At 43.4% G+C, this 25233-nt stretch overlaps 1 protein-coding gene across 2 annotated transcripts in view; it reads left to right on the top strand.

The window, feature by feature from the left end:
* uxs1 (UDP-glucuronate decarboxylase 1) overlaps positions 1 to 25233 on the top strand; it is a 137857-nt gene that overhangs the window by 47162 nt on the left and 65462 nt on the right. For both annotated transcript variants that reach the window (XM_084179859.1, XM_084179860.1), the window contains 3 exons: positions 5380 to 5484; positions 7651 to 7710; positions 11783 to 11904. In XM_084179859.1, coding sequence (XP_084035985.1) covers positions 5380 to 5484; positions 7651 to 7710; positions 11783 to 11904 — 287 coding nt within the window. The remainder of the gene's footprint in view (positions 1 to 5379; positions 5485 to 7650; positions 7711 to 11782; positions 11905 to 25233) is intronic.

Genomic DNA, 25233 nt, shown 5'->3' with positions numbered 1-25233 from the left:
TCCAGATGGTCATTGGCAAACTTCAGATGGGCCTGGACATGAGCTGGCTTGAGCAGGGTGACCTTGCGTGCGCTGCAGGATTTTAATCCATGACGGCATAGTGTGTTACTAATGGTTTTCTTTGAGACTGTGGTCCCAGCTCTCTTCAGGTCATTGACCAGGTCCTGCCGTGTAGTTCTGGGCTGATCCCTCACCTTCCTCATGATCATTGATGCCCCACGAGGTGAGATCTTGCATGGAGCCCCAGACCGAGGGTGATTGACCCCGTCATCTTGAACTTCTTCCATTTTCTAATAATTGCGCCAACAGTTGTTGCCTTCTCACCAAGCTGCTTGCCTATTGTCCTGTAGCCCATCCCAGCCTTGTGCAGGTCTACAATTTTATCCCTGATGTCCTTACACAGCTCTCTGGTCTTGGCCATTGTGGAGAGGTTGGCGTCTGTTTGATTGAGTGTGTGGACAGGTGTCTTTTTATACAGGTAACGAGTTCAAACAGGTGCAGTTAATACAGGTAATGAGTGGAGAACAGGAGGGCTTCTTAAAGAAAAACTAACAGGTCTGTGAGAGACGGAATTCTTACTGGTTGGTAGGTGATCAAATACTTATGTCATGCAATAAAATGCAAATGAATTACTTAAAAATCATACAATGTGATTTTCTGGATTTTTGTTTTAGATTCCGTCTCTCACAGTTGAAGTGAACCTATGGTACAAATTACAGACCTCTACATGCTTTGTAAGTAGGAAAACCTGCAAAATCGGCAGTGTATCAAATACTTGTTCTCCCCACTGTATATATATATTTTTGTTGTTGTTTTTGTATTTTACCCCCTTTTTCTCCCCAATTTCGTGGTATCCAATTGGTAGTTACAGTCTTGTCCCATCGCTGCAACTCCCGTACGGACATGGGAGAGGCGAATGTCGACAGTCGTGCGTCCTCCGAAACACAACCCAACTGAGCCGCACTGCTTCTTGACACAGTGTCCGCTTAACCCGGTAGCCAGCCGCACCAATGTGCCGGAGGAAACATCGTACATCTGGTGACTTACGCACTGCGCCCTGCCCGCCACAGGAGTCACTAGTGCGCGATGGGACAAGAACATCCCCGCCAGCCAAACCCTCCCCTACCCTGGACGGCGCTGGGCCAAGTGTGCGCCGCCCCTTGGGTCTCCCGGTCGCGGCCGGCTGCGACAGAGCCTGGACTCGAACCAGGATCTCTAGTGGCAGAGCTAGCACTGCGATGCAGTGCCTTAGGCCACTGAGCCACTCGGGAGGCCCCTGCTACATTCATCATTGCCTCGATCCTGACTAGTCTCCCAGTCCCTGCCGCTGAACAACATCCCCACAGCATGATGCTGCTACCACCATGCTTCACTGTAGTGATGGTGCCAGGTTTCCTCCAGACGTGACGCTTGGCATTCAGGCCAAAGAGTTCAATCTTGGTTTCATCAGACCAGACAATCTTGTTTCTCATGTTCTGAGAGTCTTTAGGTGCCTTTTGGCAAACTCCAAGTGGGCTGTCATGTGCCTTTTACTGAGGAGTGGCTTCCGTCTGGCCACTCTACCTTAAAGGCATGATTGGTGGAGTGCTGCAGAGATGGTTGTCCTTCTGGAAGGTTCCCCCATATCCACAAAGGAACGCTAGAGCTCTGTCAGAGTGACCATCGGGTTCTCGGTCACTTCCCTGACCAAGGCCCTTCTCCCCCGATTGCTCAGTTTGGCTGGGCAGCCAGCTCTAGGAAGAGTGTTGGTTGTTCCAAACATCTTCCATTTAAGAATGATGGAGTATCTATCTGTTCTTGGGTATCTTCAATGCTGCAGACATTTTTTGGTACCCTTCCCCAGATCTGTGCCTTGACACAATCCTGTCTCGGAGATCTACGGACAATTCCTTCGACCTCATGGCTTGGTTTTTGCTCTGACATGCGCTGTCAACTGTGGGACCTTATATAGCCTTTTTCAAAATCATGTCCAATCAATAGAATTTACCACAGGTGGACTCCAATCAAGTTGTAGAAAAATCTCAAGGATGATCAATGGAAACAGGATGCACCTGAGCTCAATTTCAATTCTCATAGCAAAGGGGCTGAATACTTACAGTGGGGAAAAAAAGTATTTAGTCAGCCACCAATTGTGCAAGTTCTCCCACTTAAAAAGATGAGAGAGGCCTGTAATTTTCATCATAGGTACACGTCAACTATGACAGACAAATTGTGAAAAAATAATCCAGAAAATCACATTGTAGGATTTTTTTATTAATTTATTTGCAAATTATGGTGGAAAATAAGTATTTGGTCACCTACAAACAAGCAAGATTTCTGGCTCTCACAGACCTGTAACTTTTTCTTTAAGAGGCTCCTCTGTCCTCCACTCGTTACCTGTATTAATGGCACCTGTTTGAACTTGTTATCAGTATAAAAGACACCTGTCCACAACCTCAAACAGTCACACTCCAAACTCCACTATGGCCAAGACCAAAGAGCTGTCAAAGGACACCAGAAACAAAATTGTAGACCTGCACCAGGCTGGGAAGACTGAATCTGCAATAGGTAAGCAGCTTGGTTTGAAGAAATCAACTGTGGGAGCAATTATTAGGAAATGGAAGACATACAAGACCACTGATAATCTCCCTCGATCTGGGGCTCCACGCAAGATCTCACCCCGTGGGGTCAAAATGATCACAAGAATGGTGAGCAAAAATCCCAGAACCACACGGGGGGACCTAGTGAATGACCTGCAGAGAGCTGGGACCAAAGTAACAAAGCCTACCATCAGTAACACACTACGCCGCCAGGGACTCAAATCCTGCAGTGCCAGACGTGTCCCCCTGCTTAAGCCAGTACATGTCCAGGCCCATCTGAAGTTTGCTAAAATGCATTTGGATGATCCAGAAGAGGATTGGGAGAATGTCAGATGAAACCAAAATATAACTTTTTGGTAAAAACTCAACTCGTCGTGTTTGGAGGACAAAGAATGCTGAGTTGCATCCAAAGAACACCATACCTACTGTGAAGCATGGGGGTGGAAACATCATGCTTTGGAGCTGTTTTTCTGCAAAGGGACCAGGATGACTGATCCGTGTAAAGGAAAGAATGAATGGGGCCATGTATCGTGAGATTTTGAGTGAAAACCTCCTTCCATCAGCAAGGGCATTGAAGATGAAACGTGGCTGGGTCTTTCAGCATGACAATGATCCCAAACACACCGCCCGGGCAACGAAGGAGTGGCTTCGTAAGAAGCATTTCAAGGTCCTGGAGTGGCCTAGCCAGTCTCCAGATCTCAACCCCATAGAAAATCTTTGGAGGGAGTTGAAAGTCTGTGTTGCCCAGCGACAGCCCCAAAACATCACTGCTCTAGAGGAGATCTGCATGGAGGAATGGGCCAAAATACCAGCAACAGTGTGTGAAAACCTTGTGAAGACTTACAGAAAACGTTTGACCTGTGTCATTGCAAACAAAGGGTATATAACAAAGTATTGAGAAACTTTTGTTATTGACCAAATACTTATTTTCCACCATAATTTGCAAATAAATTCATTAAAAATCCTACAATGTGATTTTTCTGGATTTTATTTCTCATTTTGTCTGTCATAGTTGACGTGTACCTATGATGAAAATTACAGGCCTCTCTAATCTTTTTAAGTGGGAGAACTTGCACAATTGGTGGCTGACTAAATACTTTTTTTCCCCACTGTATGTAAATATGGTATTTCTGTTTTTAATTTTTAATAACTTTTCAAACATTTCTATAAACCTGTTTTCGCTTTGTCATTATGGGGTATTGTGTGTAGTTTGCTGAGTTATTATTATTATTATTATTTTTAATCCATTTTAGAATAAGGCTTTAACGTAAGAAAATGTGGAAAAGTCAATGTGTCAGGAATACTTTCCGAAGGCACTGTAAGTTGAGGGGAGTCTATGTTCCCCTGACAGAAGGTCTCTCAAAAGAAGCCTAAACCCTGCTCCACTCCTCCACCACTTGACTTCACTAGGTCGCCCTTGGCGGGGACTTGGTGAGCGGGATAGAAGGAGCCTTGATAACCTTTCAACAGGGCCTACCCTGCTGTGCCTTCAAGTCATCTCAGGAACACGCCACTACACACCCATCTCCTCTACAGAGCACTCTACTCATAACCATCAAAGCACCACAATTTTAAATTTTAATGCTTATTTTTACCCCAGTAGTTCCTTCTCACTCTCCGGGTCTCGCTCTCACTATCTCTTTGCTTTGTTCCCTCTCTTTCCCTCCCTCTCTATTTCCCCGCTCTTTCCCTCCCTCTCTATTTCCCCTCTCTTTCCCTCCCTCTCTATTTCACCTCTCTTTCCCTCCCTCTCTATTTCCCCTCTCTTTCCCTAGAGGAATGTTTAAAGAGAGGCAGAATGTGGAGTAAAACAGAGAAACCAAAAGGCAGGCTAAATAGAAGGGGGATTGATACTGTTTACTCTGTTATGATCTATTCATCTTTACCTTTCACTTTAGGAATGCACATACAATACACACACACACACACACGTCTGTTTGCATGTGTGTGTATTGTACGTGTGTGTCTGTTTGCGTGTGTGTATGCATGCGTCTTATCGTGGCTGTGTGTTTGTTTTCCAGAGATGACCCTCACCCTTTGGTTCATGGCTCTCTCTCTGTCCACAGTTTGGATACATCGTCATCCCTCTGTCACACAATTAGAATTCAGCCTCATGGTCTCCCCTCTGTGTGTGTGTGTGTGTGTGTGTGTGTTAGGATCCTCAGCCTACTCTCCAGATTTCCTCAGTATCCTCAAGGATAAAGTCTGCATGCCTCTGAGAATAGGCTGTTGGAATCCAAGGCTATACTGCATGTTGTGACTGAAACAAGTTATATTTGTCCAAATGGACAGGAAACCGACCAACAGCTTATTGGCAGAGAATGGCGACTGTCTCATTGTCTGATCCCTTCCAGTGCAGTAGATTCTGATCATAACATCCTTCCAGTGCAGTAGCAGCTGATCATAACATCCTACCAGTGCATTAGCAGATGATCATAACATCCTTCCAGTGCAGTGGCAGCTGATCATAACATCCTTCACTAAGGTGTTATTTTCTACCAGACACCAACCAATGTTATTCATTGTGCCTTTACATTACCATGTAATTAACTTATTCTCTTTTTACAGGTGTGCAAATAGTTACATTAATCTCTCTCTCCCCCCTCTTGTCTCTTTCCAATCCCCCCCCCCTCTCTCTGTGTCTGTGTCTGTCTCTGTGTCTGTGTCTGTCTCTGTGTCTGTCTCTGTCTCTGTGTCTGTCTCTGTGTCTGTCTCTGTGTCTGTCTCTGTGTCTGTCTCTGTGTCTGTCTCTCTGTCTGTCTCTGTGTCTGTGTCTGTCTCTGTCTCTATCTCTCTCCAGTTGACCAGATCTACCACCTGGCCTCTCCTGCCTCTCCTCCCAACTACATGTATAACCCCATCAAGACCCTGAAGACCAACACTATAGGAACCCTCAACATGCTGGGTGAGTTGAGAGTTACACGATTAGGATAACAGCAGTACAGTCCTCTACTTTAGTCTAGTTTGGATGTATCAGTAAAGACTTTTCTTTGCATAGGTTTTGTTTTGTGGTCTTGTCATTTCTACCAATTGAATGGTAGAATCAGAGCTATTTCCAAAACGATGGTGACAACCGTCTTCACGGAAACTCCCCCGCCACTGTTTGACGTGCAGATATGATTGGCTGATGATTAATATTAATGGGCTGGCCATCGAGGCAGGTTTCTCTGACGGTCATTCGTCAGGGGTACAAAATATGAGGGAGGAAAATGAACAAATAACACAGAAGATTGGTCCCTCTTACCTTCTCTCTCCCTCCACCTCTCTCCCTCCACCTCTCTCCCTCCACCTCTCTCTCCACCTCCCTCCCTCTCTACACCTCCCTCCCCCTCTCTACACCTCTCTCCATCCCTCTTTCTACACCTCTCTCCCTCCCTCTCTCTTTGGCCCCCTCCTCCTCAGAGTGCAGCTTGTCTTATTCCTCCTCCTCTGTCAAGTGTGTGTGTGTGTGTGTGTGTGTGTGTGTGTGTGTGTGTGTGTGTGTGCGCTAGTGGTTGTGTTGAGCTCACACTCCTCCATCACACAGCAGAGTAGAGGCATGAGATCAGCTCAAGGCCACCAGTTAGCTTACAGTCCACATACCTTCGACAGTGAAGATTGAGCAGGCATGTAGATCTCTCACTCTCTCCGCCATGACACACATATAGATGCGCACACTGACTCCTGAGAAGAGCATGATCAGCTGCATTCTGGTGTGTGTGTGTGTGTGTGCCTGCTTGTGTGAGTTACCGTCATATATTGACCAATCGCTCTTCACCTAATTTGGTTCAAGAACAAGATTCAGATCTGTTAGTGGTGGTCTGGAACAAAACCCTGCAGACCCTCCAGTACCATTGCTGACAGGCAGACCGGACGCACGCACTCACTCATCTTTATGGTGCCATCTCTTTGTGAGAGTGTGTAGTAATTTCACATGAGATTGCCATGTTGAGAGTGCAGAGGCATTCAGTGTGTTGTCTGCACAGTGTGGCACATTCATGTGCATTTAAGGGTGCCATTCATCCTTGGACAATTTCTGAGCACAAGTGTCTGGCAATTATCTTAGTAGAGACATGTATGGCACAGAAAACTCTGAAATGCATTGCGTGTGAGAGGTTGGAGGCGCCTGGAGGTATTTGTCATCAGCATGGCATTTGTAGCACATACATTGTCATAGTTGGGCTCCCGAGTGGCGCAGCGGTCTAAGGCACTGCATCTCAGTGCTTGAGGCGTCACTACAGACCCCCTGGTTCGATTCCAGGCTGTATCACAACCGGCCGTGATTGGGAGTCCCATAGGGTGGCCCAGCGTCGTCCGGGTTTGGCAGGTGTAGGCCGTCATTGTAAATAAGAATTTGTTCTTAACTGACTTGCCTAGTTAAATAAAGGTAAAATAAATAGTTATTATCAGTTTCACTTTGAACATCTCATGCATCGCCCCACACCAATTTACTGTGCATTCAGTTTTCCGTGTTTTAGTGGCAGCGGAGGGGAGGCTGTGTGGTAATTGGTGTGTGATCTGCTAATAGCAGTCTATACAGCAGGCTAGTAGGACATATGAGTGGCCTAGATTCCTCTCTCCACTACTTGGAAGTCTTCCTTGCCAAGTGAAAGCCTGGTCCCAGATCTGGGCTGGGCAGTGTTTTGCCAACTTGTATAGTTAGAGGAGTTGGCTTAAACACATACAGATCTGGGACCAGGCTGGAGAAGTTGAACTTTTTGATTAGAGACACTATGTTGGATTGTTGTTTTCCCACTGTCTGTAAGTGTATCTGGTTCCAGTCCCACTGCTTTGGTCTGATTACCCCTCCCAGCTTCTCCTCCTATACTAATCCTGCTCTGATCTCTCTACTCTGTCCCACCGCTGGATCCACTCTGAGTTGGATTGATCTTGTCTGCCTCTCCACAGGTGTGATGCCTGGCTTGATTACTCTTGTCTGACTCTCTCCAACTCTCTCCGCAGGCTCCACTCTGGCTTTGATTAATCTAGTCTGTGGCTCTCCCCATGACAGGCTCTGGGTTTGATTGATCTGGTCTGCCTCTCCAGGGTTTTTGGCTCTGGGTCTTATTGCTCTTGTCTTGTACGTCTCCAGGTTTGGCGAAGCGTGTTGGAGCCCGTCTGCTGCTGGCTTCTACGTCTGAGGTGTACGGAGGTAACACACACACACACATACACACATAGTTTACCCAGTGGGGACATTTTATTTCACGGTATTACAACCCAACGGCGGAACTTCATCTTTCTCTCCCACAACTGATGTTCTGTGTCCAGTCCAGTGGTGAGACAGTGTATGTTGTTGTTGTGGCTAGCTGAGGTTCAGCCACAGGTCAGCGGGATGTCTCTGGGGGAAGGGAGGATAAAGTGGCTAGGCTGCTACATCAGCAGGACCAAGGTCCTCAGGGTCTCCAGGCTACCTGGCTATCTCCATAAACACCCTGAATACATACGCGTGTACGCACGAATGAGCATACAGTACAAACACACTCACCCTGTTTTTCTACCTCTCTCTTCCACCCGAAGTCGACTATGTGAGTGGCTGACATGAGCACATAGCCTGGAGAGTTCACTGCTAATTGCCAGAGCCTTCCACCTGACCCCTTATTGATCTCTGATCTCTAGGCTAGGCTTAGGTACGTTACGCTGCCTGACTCCTTATTAATGATTTATGTAAAGCTAGTGGCGTAGGCCACGCTAGGGAATTGCCCAGCCCTGTCCCCGGGAATGACTCCTGGGTAGCATTCATTAGCCCACCCATACCATAGCTAAATGTTTCAAATTGTTGTGCAACGGAAAACGTAAACAACCATTTCTTATTGGACAAGCTCAGATAGTACCTCCCCATTTCGGGCAATTTGCTTCCGTTTTCGTGCCTATTGAATACAACCGTGCATACGGGACCTTTATGGCACCACCACATCAGTAGCCTGCTCCACTGGTGCCAACTGTTGACAGAAAGCGCTAACGTTATCAGCAATGTGTCGTGACGTGACTTTCATTAATATGATGACTGTTATTTATCGAATCAACTAACTATGTTTAATTGTTACTCGATTAAATTAATCATGTAACAATTAACTCATTAGGATTTGGGGCACCACGGAATAAGTTGTTTATAGAGTTACCATCTCCCGAATTAAACTCTAAAGGTCTTTACCTATCAATATGTATAAAACAATCAACATATTAATCATTACCTCTTATGAGTCTCATTCTGAACTGTCGTAACCTTCTTGGATCTGCACAAACCCCAGCTTTACTTATGATTCAGCACTTCACAAATTGGCTTAATTCTTTATTTACTAGCTAACTAAATTATAACACAGAATAACATACACACTTAATACATGAGAAAAAGTCCCTAGCGGACTAACAACAACATGACTGCTTGGTTCCCAAAAGGGGAGAGGAGGGAGGGAGGGAGGGAGAGAGAGAGAGACTTATCATTGATGCATTTGGAAACTACCCTCAAAGTAATCATAATACTTTGCTCACGAACCACTGCCCGTTTGGAGTGAGAAATCATTAATGTATTTACGTGTGGATGTCTTTGTTCGTCGTCTATCTCTGTTGACCCAAGCCCTCTTGGAAAGGAGGTTTTGGCTGGGTCTTCACTCAGCTCACTTGTAAGGCTCTGATTGTCCTGTAGGTGTAAGGCTCTGATTGTCCACAAGAGGTCACAATGTCCTTCTTCTTAGTTGTCCTGGCTTGTATTGGAATGTTTCCTCAGAACAGATACTCCGATGTACCAGTGATTGTCTGAGAGGGGAGCTTTCTTCTTCCCAACTCGTGTGGTTAGTCAGAGTTTGAACCACTTTACACGCACAGCTGCAGCCTGGAAATGTTCGGGTCTAGTCTGGGAGTTGATCTTCTTCACCTCGTGTTGAGGTTCAACGTTCCAACCATTTTCAGACGTGTAGCCACCACTTCAACTAGCCTTTTATGCACTCTGGGAAAAAGGGGCATTCCATCATGCTGACATGATCTCTGAGCTCACTTAGGGCGTGGCTAGTTACTGGTGCAAAGCATCATCAACTAAAATCACATTCCTATTTTAACAAATATACTCATAATTTTTCATATACATATACAACGTAAAAGGATGAAAACTTGACATATATAGTGTGTATACTTTTCAAGTTACAGTATTTTCTTGATACCATTCGTAATGACGTCAAAAAATAATAAACAATATGACATGATTATTCTTTAGGTACCCGCTTACCATTCCTCACATTCTTATCTTAGAAATATTGTTCCAGTGTTTACTTTTTGGATGTTAGAGTTTTGGCGGCAAAAGTCTTTTGGAGACAAAGGGACATTCCAATCACCAATACTGGACGGGTAGAAAGAGATTCCCCTCATGCCTAATTTATGACAGTGTTAAGGTCTCAAAACCGGACCAGCCCCCCCCCCCTCTTCTGTGGGTGAGAGAGGGTCTGGTTATTGTCAGCCATTTCCAAGCTGATCTGAGGCCTTGGATCCTCACCCAGGAGAGTCATGACAAATGCTAATGCTAGGCCTGGAGGACTGGGTGTTTCATAGAGTTATGACTGTGAATCCCCTCAAATCCTAGTTAATGCTCGTCAACATGTCGCTTTCCTATGCAAATTAACTTTGTTTGTTTTGTTTTCCTACAGTACAGTAACTTTAGCCACAGCGGTAACAGTAACTTTTAGTGACTGTCCCCAGGAAAGAAGAAGAAGCTGCTGCTGTTTTTGTTTGTTTGCGTGGTATTCCTTTGTAACTGTCCTCAGCTCCGCTCACCACGTCTCTGGATAAAGACAACAGTGCTTTGAGGAACCAAAAACCATATTGCACGCGTGCATGCGTTCGTGTGAGCCTCTCCGCGTAGCGTCTCTCTCTGCTCCTCAGCACTTGGCTCTGGGACACAGTTTGACACAAAAGCACATTAGTAAGACACACTCTTGCCTAATTTACTGCAGCTCACCCACGGATTCCCCTTCATTCACTCCCCCTAGGGGTGTGTGTGTTGTAGTTTATGTGTGTGCTAACGTTAGGCTTGGGCGGTATCCAGATTGGCATACATTCATAACGATCATGTGCCATACCTCGATATTTGGTAATATCGGTACTGAACACAAGGGGTGCTGTTTTCAAACCCCACTGACACTCTGTAATCCGAAGGTTAGCAATGCTAACAGGTACATATAACATCCCACAGAGAATGCTAACTAAATGCTAATAGTCACGGACCTAAAGTATTTGCAGAACAGACATCCCAGCTCATAAAGTTATACAAGTAACCAAAAAATGCTACTCACAATTTGTTGTTTATTAGACAGCAAGGCTCTTGATCCAGGAGGGGATTCTCTGCTGTTCCCAAGCAAAGCTTGATTTTGGAAGAAGATAACCCCTTAGCTAGATAGCTAACTAGCTACTAAATTAGCTAACCAAATGCACAACTGCAGAGCATTTATCACATTTTAGACAGTTAACTTAATAGTTATAAGATATCTAGCTGGCAAACATTTAGTTGTGAATTCCATACTGTAGCTAGATCACCTGGCGTGTGCTGCACAACAGTGAGTGACTCACAAGGCTCCAGTCTCTCGTTGTTATGGGCTTGTAAACAAACACCATGTGACTGGGGACTACCGGGAAGCTTCACAATGAAAAATTATGTGACAGGTGAAATGAAGAACGCAATCTTATTTTTCTCCTAACGTATTGCACGAGTTGACTGCAGGTATTTACTTAAAAAGTAGCTACAAATATTCACATTTATTTAAAAAAACGTCAAATAAATAGTTTCAACTGTATTAATGGTATTGAAAAACCTTCCTGTGGCAATTTCCAAATACCCCAGTATACAGTATATACGGTGTGTTGGGTTTTGTTTAGGCCGTTTTTAACTACTCCCCACAGAGTGTTGAACTAATGAACAGGCCAGCTGTAGGGCTGCTGTCACAGCCAGAGAACACAACACACTCGACTAGACCCACTTGACTTTGTGTGTGTGTGTATGCATGCGTGCTTACTTTTCCCTAAGCGTGGCCTTCAGTCATGTAGATTTTGTTTACTGTTTATGTAGGATACATTTCAGCTTGTTGCAATAATTATTTCTTTATTTTTCATCTTGAACAACGACTACACATTTCCTGTGTAATGCATAGGAGGGGATTCTGTTTCAGTGGAATTTAACAGGTGACTGTATTCCTGGTGACTTACCCCTGTCTGTCTGCCTGCCCCCCCCCACTCCTCAGACCCAGAGGTGCACCCCCAGAATGAGGAGTACTGGGGTCATGTGAACCCTATCGGCCCCCGGGCCTGCTATGACGAGGGCAAACGAGTCGCTGAGACCATGTGCTACGCCTACATGAAACAGGTAGGGAGACACACACTCACACTTTTGAGTATGATCTGTGTGCAATAAGAAATTAATGTATTGCAGAACTACGATAAGGTAGACTGACACTGGCAGCTAAGTATTGAAGGTTTTGTGTGCGTGTGTGTGTATAATCTAAGACTATATGAAATAGCCATGTGTAATATTCCATCACTTTGCCGCGAATTGAACAGATTTTATTTTCATAACAGTTCCGGCATTTTTACTCTCTCCATCTCTGCCTTTTCAGCTCTGTCTCGCAATCTCTCTCTCTCTGTCTCTCTCTGTCTCTCTCTGTCTCTCTCTCTCTGTTTTATCAGCTCTCATTCTCTCTGTCCTCACTCACTCTTTGTGGAATTGTATCCCTATTCTAATTCATGTGTAATCCTACGGCTGGTATTACTGTAGTTTGTCTTTTAGAGCAGTTACTCCCACGTTGTCAACTACTGCACAGAGGAGAATATATCAAACCTGTAACAGCTCTGGCAATATGCCTGGATTTGACACACACAAACATACACACACACACACAAACATACACACACACACACACACACACACACATACAGTCACAGACACACATGTGGACACACAGACACGCACTGGACGACACACTGAACAACTACTGTCCAGACTGCTCCCGTGGTTTCTCATGGCATAGAGTGTGCAGTAAACCCACGTACCTCTAGAGTAAGATAACAACCACCCAGGCTATGAAATGGATGAATATTTGTATGTGCATTACCCAGGCTATGAAATGGATGGATATTTGTATATGCGTTTTAATGAGCCTTCAGAGCACTCGGCTATGATGGAATTGTGATTTGAAGTGTATTATTGGACTGTACTTTGAGCTGACAAACTGGCAGAAGGCAATCCTTTTCTGTTATTTCCTTTTTTCCCCCCAGACAAAGTCCTTGCATGACTTCACCATAACATTTCTGAGTGACGTTTAGATGAGTAGTTTGCGTCACTGTGTATGATTTGAGTTGGAGAGGTCCCTGCTGAGGTGAGGCACAGAGCACTGTATCTGAAGAGCTGGACAAATCAAAGAAGGGGGAAAAAATAATAGAACTATACTGTAGGACGAAAAGGCTGTGATGCCACCATCCTCCTCTACCCTCCTCTCTGACTGCTACTTCCCTCTCCCTCTTCTCTTCCTCCTTCCTCCCTCCCTTTCCTCTTCCTCTTCCTCCTCCCTCTCTGATTGTCAGATCTGTGATTGTCAGATCTCTCTGTCTCAACTTTCTGGACCTGTGAACACCTCTAGCTTGTATCAAACATGAATCAGAAATGTCTCAAATGTTGCAATAAACGGTAAGGGAATGGAATGGTGAAACGCTAGAAACTACTGTAGTATAATATGGATTTAACAAATATCCTTTTTAACTTTTGAAAGCAAGAGCAAACATTTTCAATGTGGAAACAAAGCGCTCTCAACTGGCGGGAGAGCATACAAGTGGAGAGACGTGCCAGTGCGTCTTCGCCACGGTGTGGGTTTGTGTGAGATGTATACTGACTGTGGTCAGTTGCTCAGTTCTGTCTGGGTGACTTGACACAAATGCAGTGTTTCCCCTATATGTATTTAGTAGCGGCGCACTGGGATGGAAAACGTTTTCAGTGTAAACTTAAATGACTAAAACCAGATATAAAGTATGTAGAAAAGATAATGGAGCCATTTTTATAAGATCACCATTGAGAACTAGCAGTCACCAAAATCAAAACTAGACAGTTTGGGAGAATCTAAAATTCCCAAAATGTCATGGCATGGAGCCCCTATTGATTTTGATAATGTTTGAGTCTAGATGGACAGATAGATGGATTATTGTCGCACCGAGCTCAATGTTACATTTAAATATCTAAGCCTATACAGTATGACACCAATGTTGATGAAAATTCGCAAATCACCTTGATTGTAGGTACACATCACACTCTCTGCTTCTCATCATGAGCCGTCCGGCCATTAGGAAAAATACTATTACTTGCCCCGACCTAGCTCAATATCTAGGCATCGGATAAGAACAAGACTACAGCGTCCGTAAAGTGACCATTAGACTTGCCACCTTTCAGACTGAATACATTTGTAGTGGCAACAGTTTTTATAAATTGTATAATGTATCACTCTCACCTGCCAATAGAGAGCCAACGTGGTGCTAACATATTTTTCAGCTGAATTTCAGAGTTCTATGTAAAACCGGGCCCAGCAACTCGGTTGCTCAGCAACTGAATAACACAGCTGGTTGCCTGCACCAAGCATAAGAAGTGTTTGAAAACAAACCTAGGCTACTGTAGCTATATGTTGGTATTCAAGCTGAGGTTAATCAATAAATGCATACAGATAATTGTCTGACATGAAAAAATGGGTTGGTTGTTATTTGTGAGCTGTTTCTGATCTGATAAGCCAATTAATGTGGTTTTGTTTTGATTAACTAGGTAGCTATGTATTGTTATACCAGTCAGACGAGAACTAATGTTGGCTAGGTATCTAACCAACAAGCGAGGAAAGCAAGCTATATTTAGCAAAGGAAGGTTTTTCATAAGGCTGAAGCCATCTGTGTAAACTGCTGACCCTAGACACGTGTGTGTGTGTAATCACCGCACAAACAAATATTCTCAAATAAGCTAGGGAACGTCCTTGGCTGCTATGATAGCCAGTTAGCTAGATAGCTAGGTAACGTTAGCCAACGTAAGACTGTAAAGTTAGCTAACATTAGATAGCTAACTTTAGCTTGCTTATCCAAAGTCCAGCAGCTAGCCTCTGTAGCTAGCTAACACCAGTCAGCTGAAAGCTATCTAGCTAACGAACAGGAAAAGAAAGGTAGCTAGCTATATTTGGTTATGGAAGGTTTTTACACAAATTACTTCAGCCATTAGCAGGCTAGCTAGCTAGAACCAGACAACAACGGCTGACCTTGACACAGAAGCTAGCTAACATTAGTCCTACATTTTTTCACAAAACATAGCTAACTGCTACATCAGTTCAAAACCAACACCAAACTTTGGGAAAATCGTCACGCTGCTACCTTACAATGTATGCAATGGGCTTTTGCAACACTAGCTAGCTAGCTAGCTACTCAATAGTCCAAGCTACGGTAATTTCACTCTCCAAGCTACGGTAATTTTTACACTTCACTGTCAGACAGGGCACAACTCACTGTAGCTGAGAAAATGAATTGCTTGCTACATGTAAACAGCGCCTTGGTTGTGCACTGACTGCTGTGTGCAAATGCATGCTTGCTTGCTAGCATCAGAAAAACTCACCCGTTTCTAACATCCCTAATAAATTCCAGTTCGCTCCTCCTGTTTTCTTGACATTTTAATCCAAATGTGTGCTGATCAACAGTGCGGACTAACAACCATTTGACTGTCTTGATTGTATTTACTACTAATACTAAGCTCACCCTCGTCCTCCATTTGACAAATCTGACCATTCTCCCGATTCCTGCTGACAAGCAGAAAACTCAAACAAGAAGTACCAGAGTGATGCGCTCAATACAGAAGTGGTCCGATGAAGCAGATGCTAAGCTACAAGGTCTGTTTCGCTAGCACAAACTGGAATATGTTCCGGGATTCATCCGATGGCATTGAGGAGTTTACCACATCAGTCACCGGCTTCATTAATACAGTGCCTTCAGAAAGTATTCATACCCCTTGACTTATTCCACATTTTGTTGTTAGCCTGAATTCAAAATGGATATAAAACAAATAATATCACTCATCTACACACAATACACCATCATGCAAAGTGAAAACATGTTTTTAGAAATGTTTGCAAATGTATTGAAAATGAAATACAGAAATGTCATGTTAGAATCACCTTTGGCAGTGATTACAGCTGTGAGTCTTTCTGGGTCTCTAAGAGCTTTGCACACCTGGATTGTACAATATTTGCCCATTTATTATTTTCAAAATTCTTGCCATAGATTTTCAAGCAGATTTAAGTCAAAACTGTAACTCGGCCACTCAGGAACATTCACTGTCTTCTTGGTAAGCAACTCCAGTGTAGATTTTCCCAGTGTCTGGTGGAAAGCAGACTGAACCAGGTTTTCCTCTAGGATTTTGCCGGTGCTTAGCTCCATTCTGTTTCATTTTTTTATTCCGAAAAACTCTCCAGTCCTTAACGATGACAAGCATACCCATAACATGATGCCGCCACCACTATGCTTGAAAATATGGAGAGTGGTACGCAGTAATGTGTTGTATTGGATTTGCCCCAAACATAACACTTTGTATTCACGGCAAAAAAAATGTGCACTATTACTTTAGTGCCTTGTTGCAAACAGGATGCATTTTTTTGAATATTTGTATTCTGTACAAGCTACCAGCTTTTCACTATGTCAATTAGGTTAGTATTGTGGAGTAACTACAATGTTGTTGATCCATCCTCAGTTTTTTCCTATCCCAGCCATTAAACTATGTAACTATTTTCAAAGTCAACATTGGCCTCATGGTAAAATCCCTGAGGGGTTTCCTTCTTCTCTGGCAACTGAGTTAGGAAGGACCTCTGTATCCTTGTAGTGACTGGGTGTATTGATACACCATCCAAAGTGTAATTAATAGCTCAAAGAGATTTTCAATGTCTGCTTTTATTTTTTTATTTTCTGTTCATCTACCTATAGGTGCCCTTGTTTGCGAGGCTTTGGAAAACCTCTCTGGTCTTTGTGGTTTAATCTGTGTTTGAAATTCACTGCTCGATTGAGGGACCTTACAGATAATTGTGTGGTGTGGGGTACAGAGATGAGGTAGTCATTCAAAAATCATGTTCAACACTATTATTGCACACAGTCCATGCAACTTATTATGTGACTTGTTAATCACATTTCTACTCCTGAACTTATTAAGGCTTTCCATAACAAAGCGGTTGAATGCTTATTGACTCGAGACATTTCAGCTTTACATTTTTTATTAATTTTTAAACATTTCTAAAAATATAATTCCACTTTGACATTATGGGCTATTGTGTGTAGGCCAGTGACCCAAAAATCTCAATTTAATCCATTTTAAATTCAGGCAGTAACACAACAAAATGTGGAAAAGTCAAGAGGTGTGAAAACTTTGAAGGCACTGTATGTGCATAGACGACGTCGTCCCCACAGTTGACCATATGTAGATATCCCAACCAGAAGCAATGGATTACAGGCAACATCCGCACTGAGCTAAAGGCTAGAGCTGCTGCTTTCAAGGAGCAGGACGCTAATCCGAATGCTTATAAGAAATCTGCCTACGCCTTCCGACAAACCATCAAACAGGCAAAGCATCAATCCTACTACACCGGCTCTGACGCTCATCGGATGTGGCATGTCTTGCAAACTATTACGGATTACAATGGGAAATGCAGCCGCGAGCTGTCCAGTGACACGAGTTTACCAGATGAGCTAAATGCCTTCTATGCTCGCTTCGAGGCAAGCAACACTGAAAACCATGCATTAGAGCACCAGCTGTTCCGGACGACTGTGTGATCACGCTCTCCGTAGCCTATATGAGTAAGACCTGTAAACAGGTTAACATTCACAAGGCCACAAGGCCAGGCAGATTACCAGGACGCACACTCAGAGCATGCACTGACCAGCTGGCAAGTGTTTTCACTGACATTGTCAACCTCTCCCTGACCCAGTCTGTAATACCTACATGTTTCAAGCAGACCAACATAGTCCCTATGCCCAAGAATGGCAAGGTAACCAGTCTAAATGACTATCGCCCCATAGCTCTCACATCTATAGCCATGAAATGCTTTGAAAGGCTGGTCATGGCTCACATCAACATCATCATCCCAGACACCCTGCACCCACTCCAATTCGCGTACCGCCCCAGCAGATCCCCAGATGACGCAATCTCTATTGCACTACACACTGCCCTTTCCCACCTGGACAAGAGGAAGACCTATGTGTTTTTGCTATTAGAAGGCAACAACCAGCAGACCAGGGTTTAAACCAGCAACCCTTACAGTTATGCAAGCACTACCTATGCCGTTAATGCCCTGGGGCCTCGTTTATAAATGGTGCGTACCTACAAATATACCCCAAAACATGCATGCTCCAGTTTTCACGCAAAAGTTGGCATTTATAAAAACTGAACTTGACGTGAGAATGTGCTTGCCTTTCCGCAAATTTTAGACCATGCGTACACACAGTTTCTAGTGGTTGAAGTATTGCATTGCAAGCAGGCAAGTAGCTTAGTATTTTGTGCAGATGGGGGATAAGATGGACACGTTTGTTCATAACAAATAACAGGTTAATAACAAGATGCAATTGTTTGCCGTAGTGAGAAGAGAGAACATCAATGTCATGTATCTTTGTATTGTAAAATAATGAGTGTATGAAATAGGTGCCTGTTTCTATGTTATTTAAGTTCCATGATCATTGCAGAATAACTTTCTCACCTTTTCTGTGATGGTTTCGTACTCACGAGGTAGCCTATAGGCCTTCAACAAGTTAGGATACCATTCTTCCCGTCTCTTGTTTAATTGGACCCACTTCACAGTAGTAAATAAATAAGCTATTTCATGTATTTTGCTCTAGGCCATCCGATCCAGAGCGCAGTTTATTAACGATAGAACGGATGATTGTAGGCTACTTCTGTACGTCTGAAAACTGTAATTTCAAAATTCTTGAGTAGACAATATTTCATTTGCAAACATAATTCATATTTTCATAACTTTTGCAGAATAAATTCCAAATATTTTCTGGCATATTCCCGAAGTATACTACATTTACATTTACATTTTTGTCATTTAGCAGACGCTCTTATCCAGAGCGACTTACAGTTAGCGCATACATTATTTTATCGAACCCACAACCCTGGCGTTGCAAACGCCATGCTCTACCAACTGAGCTACATCCCCTGCCGGCCATTCCCTCCCCTACCCTGGACGACGCTGGGCCAATTGTGCGCCGCCCCATGGGTCTCCCGGTCACGGCCGGCTACGACAGAGCCTGGATTCGAACCAGGATCTCTAGTGGCACAGCTAGCACTGCGATGCAGTGCCTTAGACCACTGCGCCACTCGGGAGACCACGTAGTAACAGTAGTAACAGTGGTAGTAGTAACAGTGGTAGTAGTATCAGTAGTAACAGTGGTAACATTATTAATAGTAGTAACAGTAGTAGTAGTAGTAGTAGTAACAGTAGTAACAGTGGTAGTAGTAACAATATTAACAGTAGTAGTAATAGTAGTAATAGTGCTAACAGTAACAGTAGTAGCAGTAACAGTAGTAACAGTGGTAGTAGTAACAGTGGCCGTAGTAACAGTGGTAATCGTAGTAACAGTGGTAGCCGTAGTAACAGTAGTAACAGTGGTAGTTATAGTGGACATACGGTGAGGGGCTCTCCCTGTAGAGCCTGCAGTATGAAGTTGCTGACCACGCGACCGTCGTTCATGTGCATCCGGGACCCGAAGGTGTTAAAGATGCGTGCCACCCTCACCTCCACTCCTTCCTGTTTCATACTACAACAAATGACCTGTTGTTGTTGTTATTATTATTATTATTATTATTATTATTATTAGTAGTAGTAGTATTATTAGTATTATTATTATTATTCGCATCTGTCATTTAATCAGGCATATTAGGCTATTATTTCAAGTAAGATGGGGAGCGTGGTTTATAACATACAGTAGAATTTTACAGGTGAACAGACATTTTATCTTGTATCTTTTTTTTTTGTCATTTAGCAGACGCTCTTATCCAGAGCGACTTACAGTTAGTGAGTGCATACATTTTCATACTGGCCCCCCGTGGGAATCAAACCCACAACCCTGGCGTTGCAAGCGCCATGCTCTACCAACTGAGCTACACAGGGGGCTTTTTGCATTGAAGTGTGTGTATGGCTACCACTGTAATTAGACAATGTTTCAGAATTCGTGGCAGTGTGCAGCATATAGGTTCGAGAAAAAGTAAATGCAAAACATTAGGGCCTTACAAATGATCAAATGATCTGTTTACAGGTCCACAGCAGTTTGCAATTGTTTTAATTTTTTCCGACATTTTTTGTCTATCAGATAGCCTAGGCCAACTGTCACTGCAAAAGATCAACATTCTGCCATCAAACCTCCAAAGACATTTGATCAAGTTCGCCATTGCTATTTCCTTTAGAAATTGCTTTGGCCTAATTCCAATACTTCCAAAGTATACAGCAAATAGGGGCGTTATTGTCATCATAAAAGGTGAATTATGGGAGTTTTTCAGCTGGAGTTATAATGCTTGTTCACACGCGCACAGTTTCAGGGCAGGTCTGATTTATAACGGGAAACATGCGTATGTATTTATAAATCTAAATATTTTTGTACGTGCGCAGTCTTTTTTCTGGAATGGCGCACGCAGATATTTAGTGGGAAATTTACACAACAGTTAAAAATGAGGCCCCTTGACAGAGGCCGAATTAAAGGTTAAAATAGCACTGCCAATGACAGACTTTTGGTTGCTAAAAAAAAAGTCAGGCTTTGCATGTGGAAATGTTGTATAATGCACCTTTAACAGAAAATCACCGTCCGGGGTAAAAACCATGGAAATTAAAAATTAAAAACACCATTTTAAGTGAGAAGTAGGCATTGGTCTGAAGCTGAAAAATAAAGGAAATTCACATGAGCAACACAATGCCTACTCCACCCATGCTCTTCCAAGGTTTTCCAGCACACAGCTTTGACCTACTACATTTACATTTACATTTAAGTCATTTAGCAGACGCTCTTATCCAGAGTGAGTGCATACATTATTTATTTTTATTTTTCAAATATTTTTTTTTCATACTGGCCCCCCGTGGGAACAGTAGCTATGTTGTTCTATTGTACTTCAAACAATGTGTATGCAGGTTGCTTTTGTTTTTCGCCCTAACACTACACAGCTGATTCAATTTATCAAAGCTTGATGATTTTGCTAGGGCAAAAACCAAAATGTGCACCCCTTGGGGTCCCGAGGACCGAGTTTGGGAAAGCCTGGCAGAGACCAACACAGCTACTGTAGTACTGTAGGTCAAAGCTGTGTGCTGAAAAACCTTGGTTGAGAATGGGTGGAGTAGGCGTTGTGGTGCTCGTGAATTTCCTTTCTTTTTTGGTTTCAGACCAATGCCTACTTCTCACTTAAAACATCGTTTTTTGTTTTTGACGGATGGACAAATGGATGGATGGATTGATAGACGGATGGATTGATAGACGGATGGATTGATAGACGGATGGATTGATAGACAAATGGACAGAGAGACCCTCATTCTTCCTCCTCTGCTAATTTGCACACCATCTTTGGACATATTGATGAATATTCCCCCCATCTCTTTCCCTCCTGATTGACACCAGCCAGACGATGCTGCTGCTCGCCTTTCTTTATCTCATCTGTCCTCATCCCTGGCTCGGGAAGATTTCAAGAAAAAGGCTGGAATTTGAATATCGCAAATTGCTTCTCTCAGCCGGCCCCGTATTAATTTAAATGCGTTGACATTTCAAACGAGATGAGTATGTTTCTCTACCTCCATGGACAGAAGGTTATCAGTGCTAATATATGCCATTTAGCAGATGCTTTTATCCAAAGTGATTTACCGCTCGCTTACCCACGATCCTTGGCGTTGCAAGCGCCATGTTGTACCAACTGAGTCATACAAGGACCACAGTGGTAGAGGATGATTGGCAGATGTGTCGCCGGGTGGTCTCTGTTGGTTATATGTTAGGTGGTGGTTAGTTAGACTCAGACCAGACATTGACTTTTATTGGTTGGACCCCCAGGGTTTCAAACCCTCACCTCAGTTACCTCTGTCATTGCCTGTAATAGACAGCATGAGATTAAAGCGTTAGTTTCAGGTTTGTAATGCAAACATTATGTGATGTGTGATATTACAGGAGAGCATGCATTAGGCTTGGGCGATATACCGTATACTGAGGTATTCCGAAATACAGACAGTATGATTTTCAATACAGAAAAAAATAACCAACATTGTGGGTGCGTTCTACGCTTATAACGATAAGTTAAGTATAACTATAAGAAATCTAGAATGTGTCAAATAAATTCTATCCAGCTCAGGGCTCCAGCTATGCATTTGGTTTGGTAACTTGCTAGCTAAGTGGCTAGATGTCAAGATCAAGCTTCTTGGTTACAGCAAAGACATTCAATCCCCTCCTCGATCAAGATCCCTGTTGCGTAAATTGTTTTGTGCGTAAAAATAAATAAATAAATATATATACAGTACCAGTCAAAAGTTTGGACACACCTACTCATTCAAGGGTTTTTCTTTATTTTTACTATTTTCTACATTGTAGAATAATAGTGAAGACCTCAAAACTATGAGATAACACATATGGAATCATGTTGTAGCCAAAAAAGTGTTAAACAAATCAAAATAAATTTTACATTTGAGATTCTTCAAAGTAGCCACCCTTTGCCTTGATGACGGCTTTGCACACTCTTGGCATTCTCTCAACCAGCTTCACCTGGAATGCTTTTCCAACGGTCTTGAAGGAGTTCCCACATATGGTGAGCACTGCTTTTCCTTCATTCTGCGGTCCAACTCATCCCAAACCATCTCAATTGGGTTGAGGTTGGGTATTGTGGAGGCCAGGTCATCTGATGGAGCACTCCATCACTCTCCTTCTTGGTCAAATAGCCCTTACACTGCCTGGAGGTGTGTTTTGGATCATTGTCCTCCTGTTGAAAAACAAATTATAGTCCCACTAAGCGAAATGTGTTATTTCATAGTTTTGATGTCTTCACTGTTATCCTACAATGTAGAAAATAGTAAAAATAAAGAAAAACCCTTGAATGAGTAGATGTGTGCAAACTTTTGACTGGTACTGTATATATCTTTTTTTAAATAGCGCCCCTTGTGTGCATATTCGGTAATACCGTATACCCCTGAATTGTACTGAAACGGTATGAAAATCTGGGATTTGTACGATAATTAGTTAATTAATTTGTCTTTTAATTTGTCCTTAATGTTTTTTTCTCTCTATCCATCGACTAGGCACGGCTTCATTGCCTAGTGTTGTTTTTCACCCTCTTGTTTGTTTATTTTTATTATTAAATATGCACATAAACCCTGGAACTATCCCTCTTTTCTCACATCTCTCTCTCCCACTCTTTTTTTTCTCTCTCCTCCCCCATATCCTGCCATAACATTATAAATGCTGCAATCTGTTTATGTCTACACACCTCTCATACACAGTATACAGCTGGTATAAAAGGTGTGTAGTCAAATGCTTATGTGCTAGCTCCTTCAACAATGCAGTACATTAATCAGTATCAATATTAACAATACAAGAGTCAAGTCAAGAATAACAAGTGGGTCATTCCACGAAATGTGTGCCTTTTTTGCGTCCCTTTGATATTTTATGTAGATATTGTGCCCCAATATTTCTTTTTAGAAAGCCTGTTATATTAAATGAAGTGCCCCGTAATATAGACGATGGGGGGGGGGGAATGTATATTAATAAAGACTTGCTAAAGTGGCAAAATTCAGCATTTTTACATGTCCTTCTGTGCATCCTCTGTAAAATGTTAGCATTTTTTTTGGCCCATTTAGGAAAAATTTACCCACTTAATCCCAACATTTATCCAAGTTTTCACCATCAGTGTAAAGCCCTAGATATTTTGTTGCTTTGACAGTCATTTCTGTAGATTATTATTTACTTCACGTGATTAGTGATACATTTGAATCCTCACCCACACCAGATCAACTGAACACATCACACCAATCCTCATCAAACCTATATTACCTTTACCTTTAAGAGACTCCTCCACAACCTGGTATCCACCTACCTCTCTGACCTTCTTCTGACCTTCTCACAGTCTATGGCCCCATCCCGCTCCCTCCGCTCCTCTGCTGGTCTGCTCGTCACCCCCCATTCCACCTCTCCACCATGGGTGCCCGGGCATTCAGTTGCTCGGGACCCAGGAATGCACTCCCCCCACACATGCAACATGCAGACACAATCATCTCATTCAAAATCATCCTTAAAAAAAAAAACACCTCTTCAAGAATGCCTATAAACCTATAGTCTATGGTCTATGATTGACTCTGTCCTATTGACTCTGTATCCCTATGTGTCACCCCAAGCCAAACCCTTACCCTAAACTGGGTCCATATCCTATTCCCAACCCTACCACCTAAACCTTACCCTAAACCGGGTTCGTGTCCTCTACCCAACCCCTCCCTCCTCTTTTAATCTCAAATCAAATCAAATCAAATTGTATTGGTCACATGCGCCGAATACAACAGGTGCAGACATTACAGTGAAATGCTTACTTACAGCCCTTAACCAACAGTGCATTTATTTTAAACAAAAAAGTAAAAATAAAACAACAAGAGCAGAAGTAGAAAAAAAAGAGCAGAAGTAAAATAAAGTGACAGTAGGGAGGCTATATATACAGGGGGGTACCGTTGCAGAGTCAATGTGCGGGGGCACCGGCTAGTTGAGGTAGTTGAGGTAATATGTACATGTGGGTAGAGTTAAAGTGACTATGCATAAATACTTAACAGAGTAGCAGCAGCGTAAAAAGGATGGGGTGGGGGGGCAGTGCAAATAGTCCGGGTAGCCATGATTAGCTGTTCAGGAGTCTTATGGCTTGGGGGTAGAAGCTGTTGAGAAGTCTTTTGGACCTAGACTTGGCACTCCGGTACCGCTTGCCGTGCGGTAGCAGAGAGAACAGTCTATGACTAGGGTGGCTGGAGTCTTTGACAATTTTGAGGGCCTTCCTCTGACACCGCCTGGTATAGAGGTCCTGGATGGCAGGAAGCTTTGCCCCAGTGATGTACTGGGCCGTACGCACTACCCTCTGTAGTGCCTTGCGGTCGGAGGCCAAGCAGTTGCCATACCAGGCGGTGATGCAACCAGTCAGGATGCTCTCGATGGTGCAGCTGTAGAATTTTTTGAGGATCTGAGGACCCATGCCAAATCTTTTTAGTCTCCTGAGGGGGAATAGGCTTTGTCGTGCCCTCTTCACGACTGTCTTGGTGTGTTTGGACCATGATAGTTCGTTGGTGATGTGGACACCAAGGAACTTGAAGCTCTCAACCTGTTCCACTACAGCCCCGTCGATGAGAATGGGGGCGTGCTCAGTCCTCTTTTTTTTCCTGTAGTCCACAATCATCTCCTTTGTCTTGGTCACGTTGAGGGAGAGGTTGTTGTCCTGGCACCACACGGCCAGATCTCTGACCTCCTCCCTATAGGCTGTCTCATCGTTGTCGGTGATCAGGCCTACCACTGTTGTGTCGTCGGCAAACTTAATGATGGTGTTGGAGTCGTGCCTGGCCATGCAGTCATGGGTGAACAGAGAGTACAGGAGGGGACTGAGCACGCACCCCTGAGGGGCCCCCGTGTTGAGGATCAGTGTGGCAGATGTGTTGTTACCTAC

This window comes from Coregonus lavaretus (genome assembly GCF_964263955.1).
Source record: "Coregonus lavaretus genome assembly, chromosome: 16".
In the NCBI taxonomy this organism is placed as follows: Eukaryota; Metazoa; Chordata; class Actinopteri; order Salmoniformes; family Salmonidae; genus Coregonus; species Coregonus lavaretus.
This window is presented reverse-complemented; position numbering and strand designations above follow the sequence as displayed.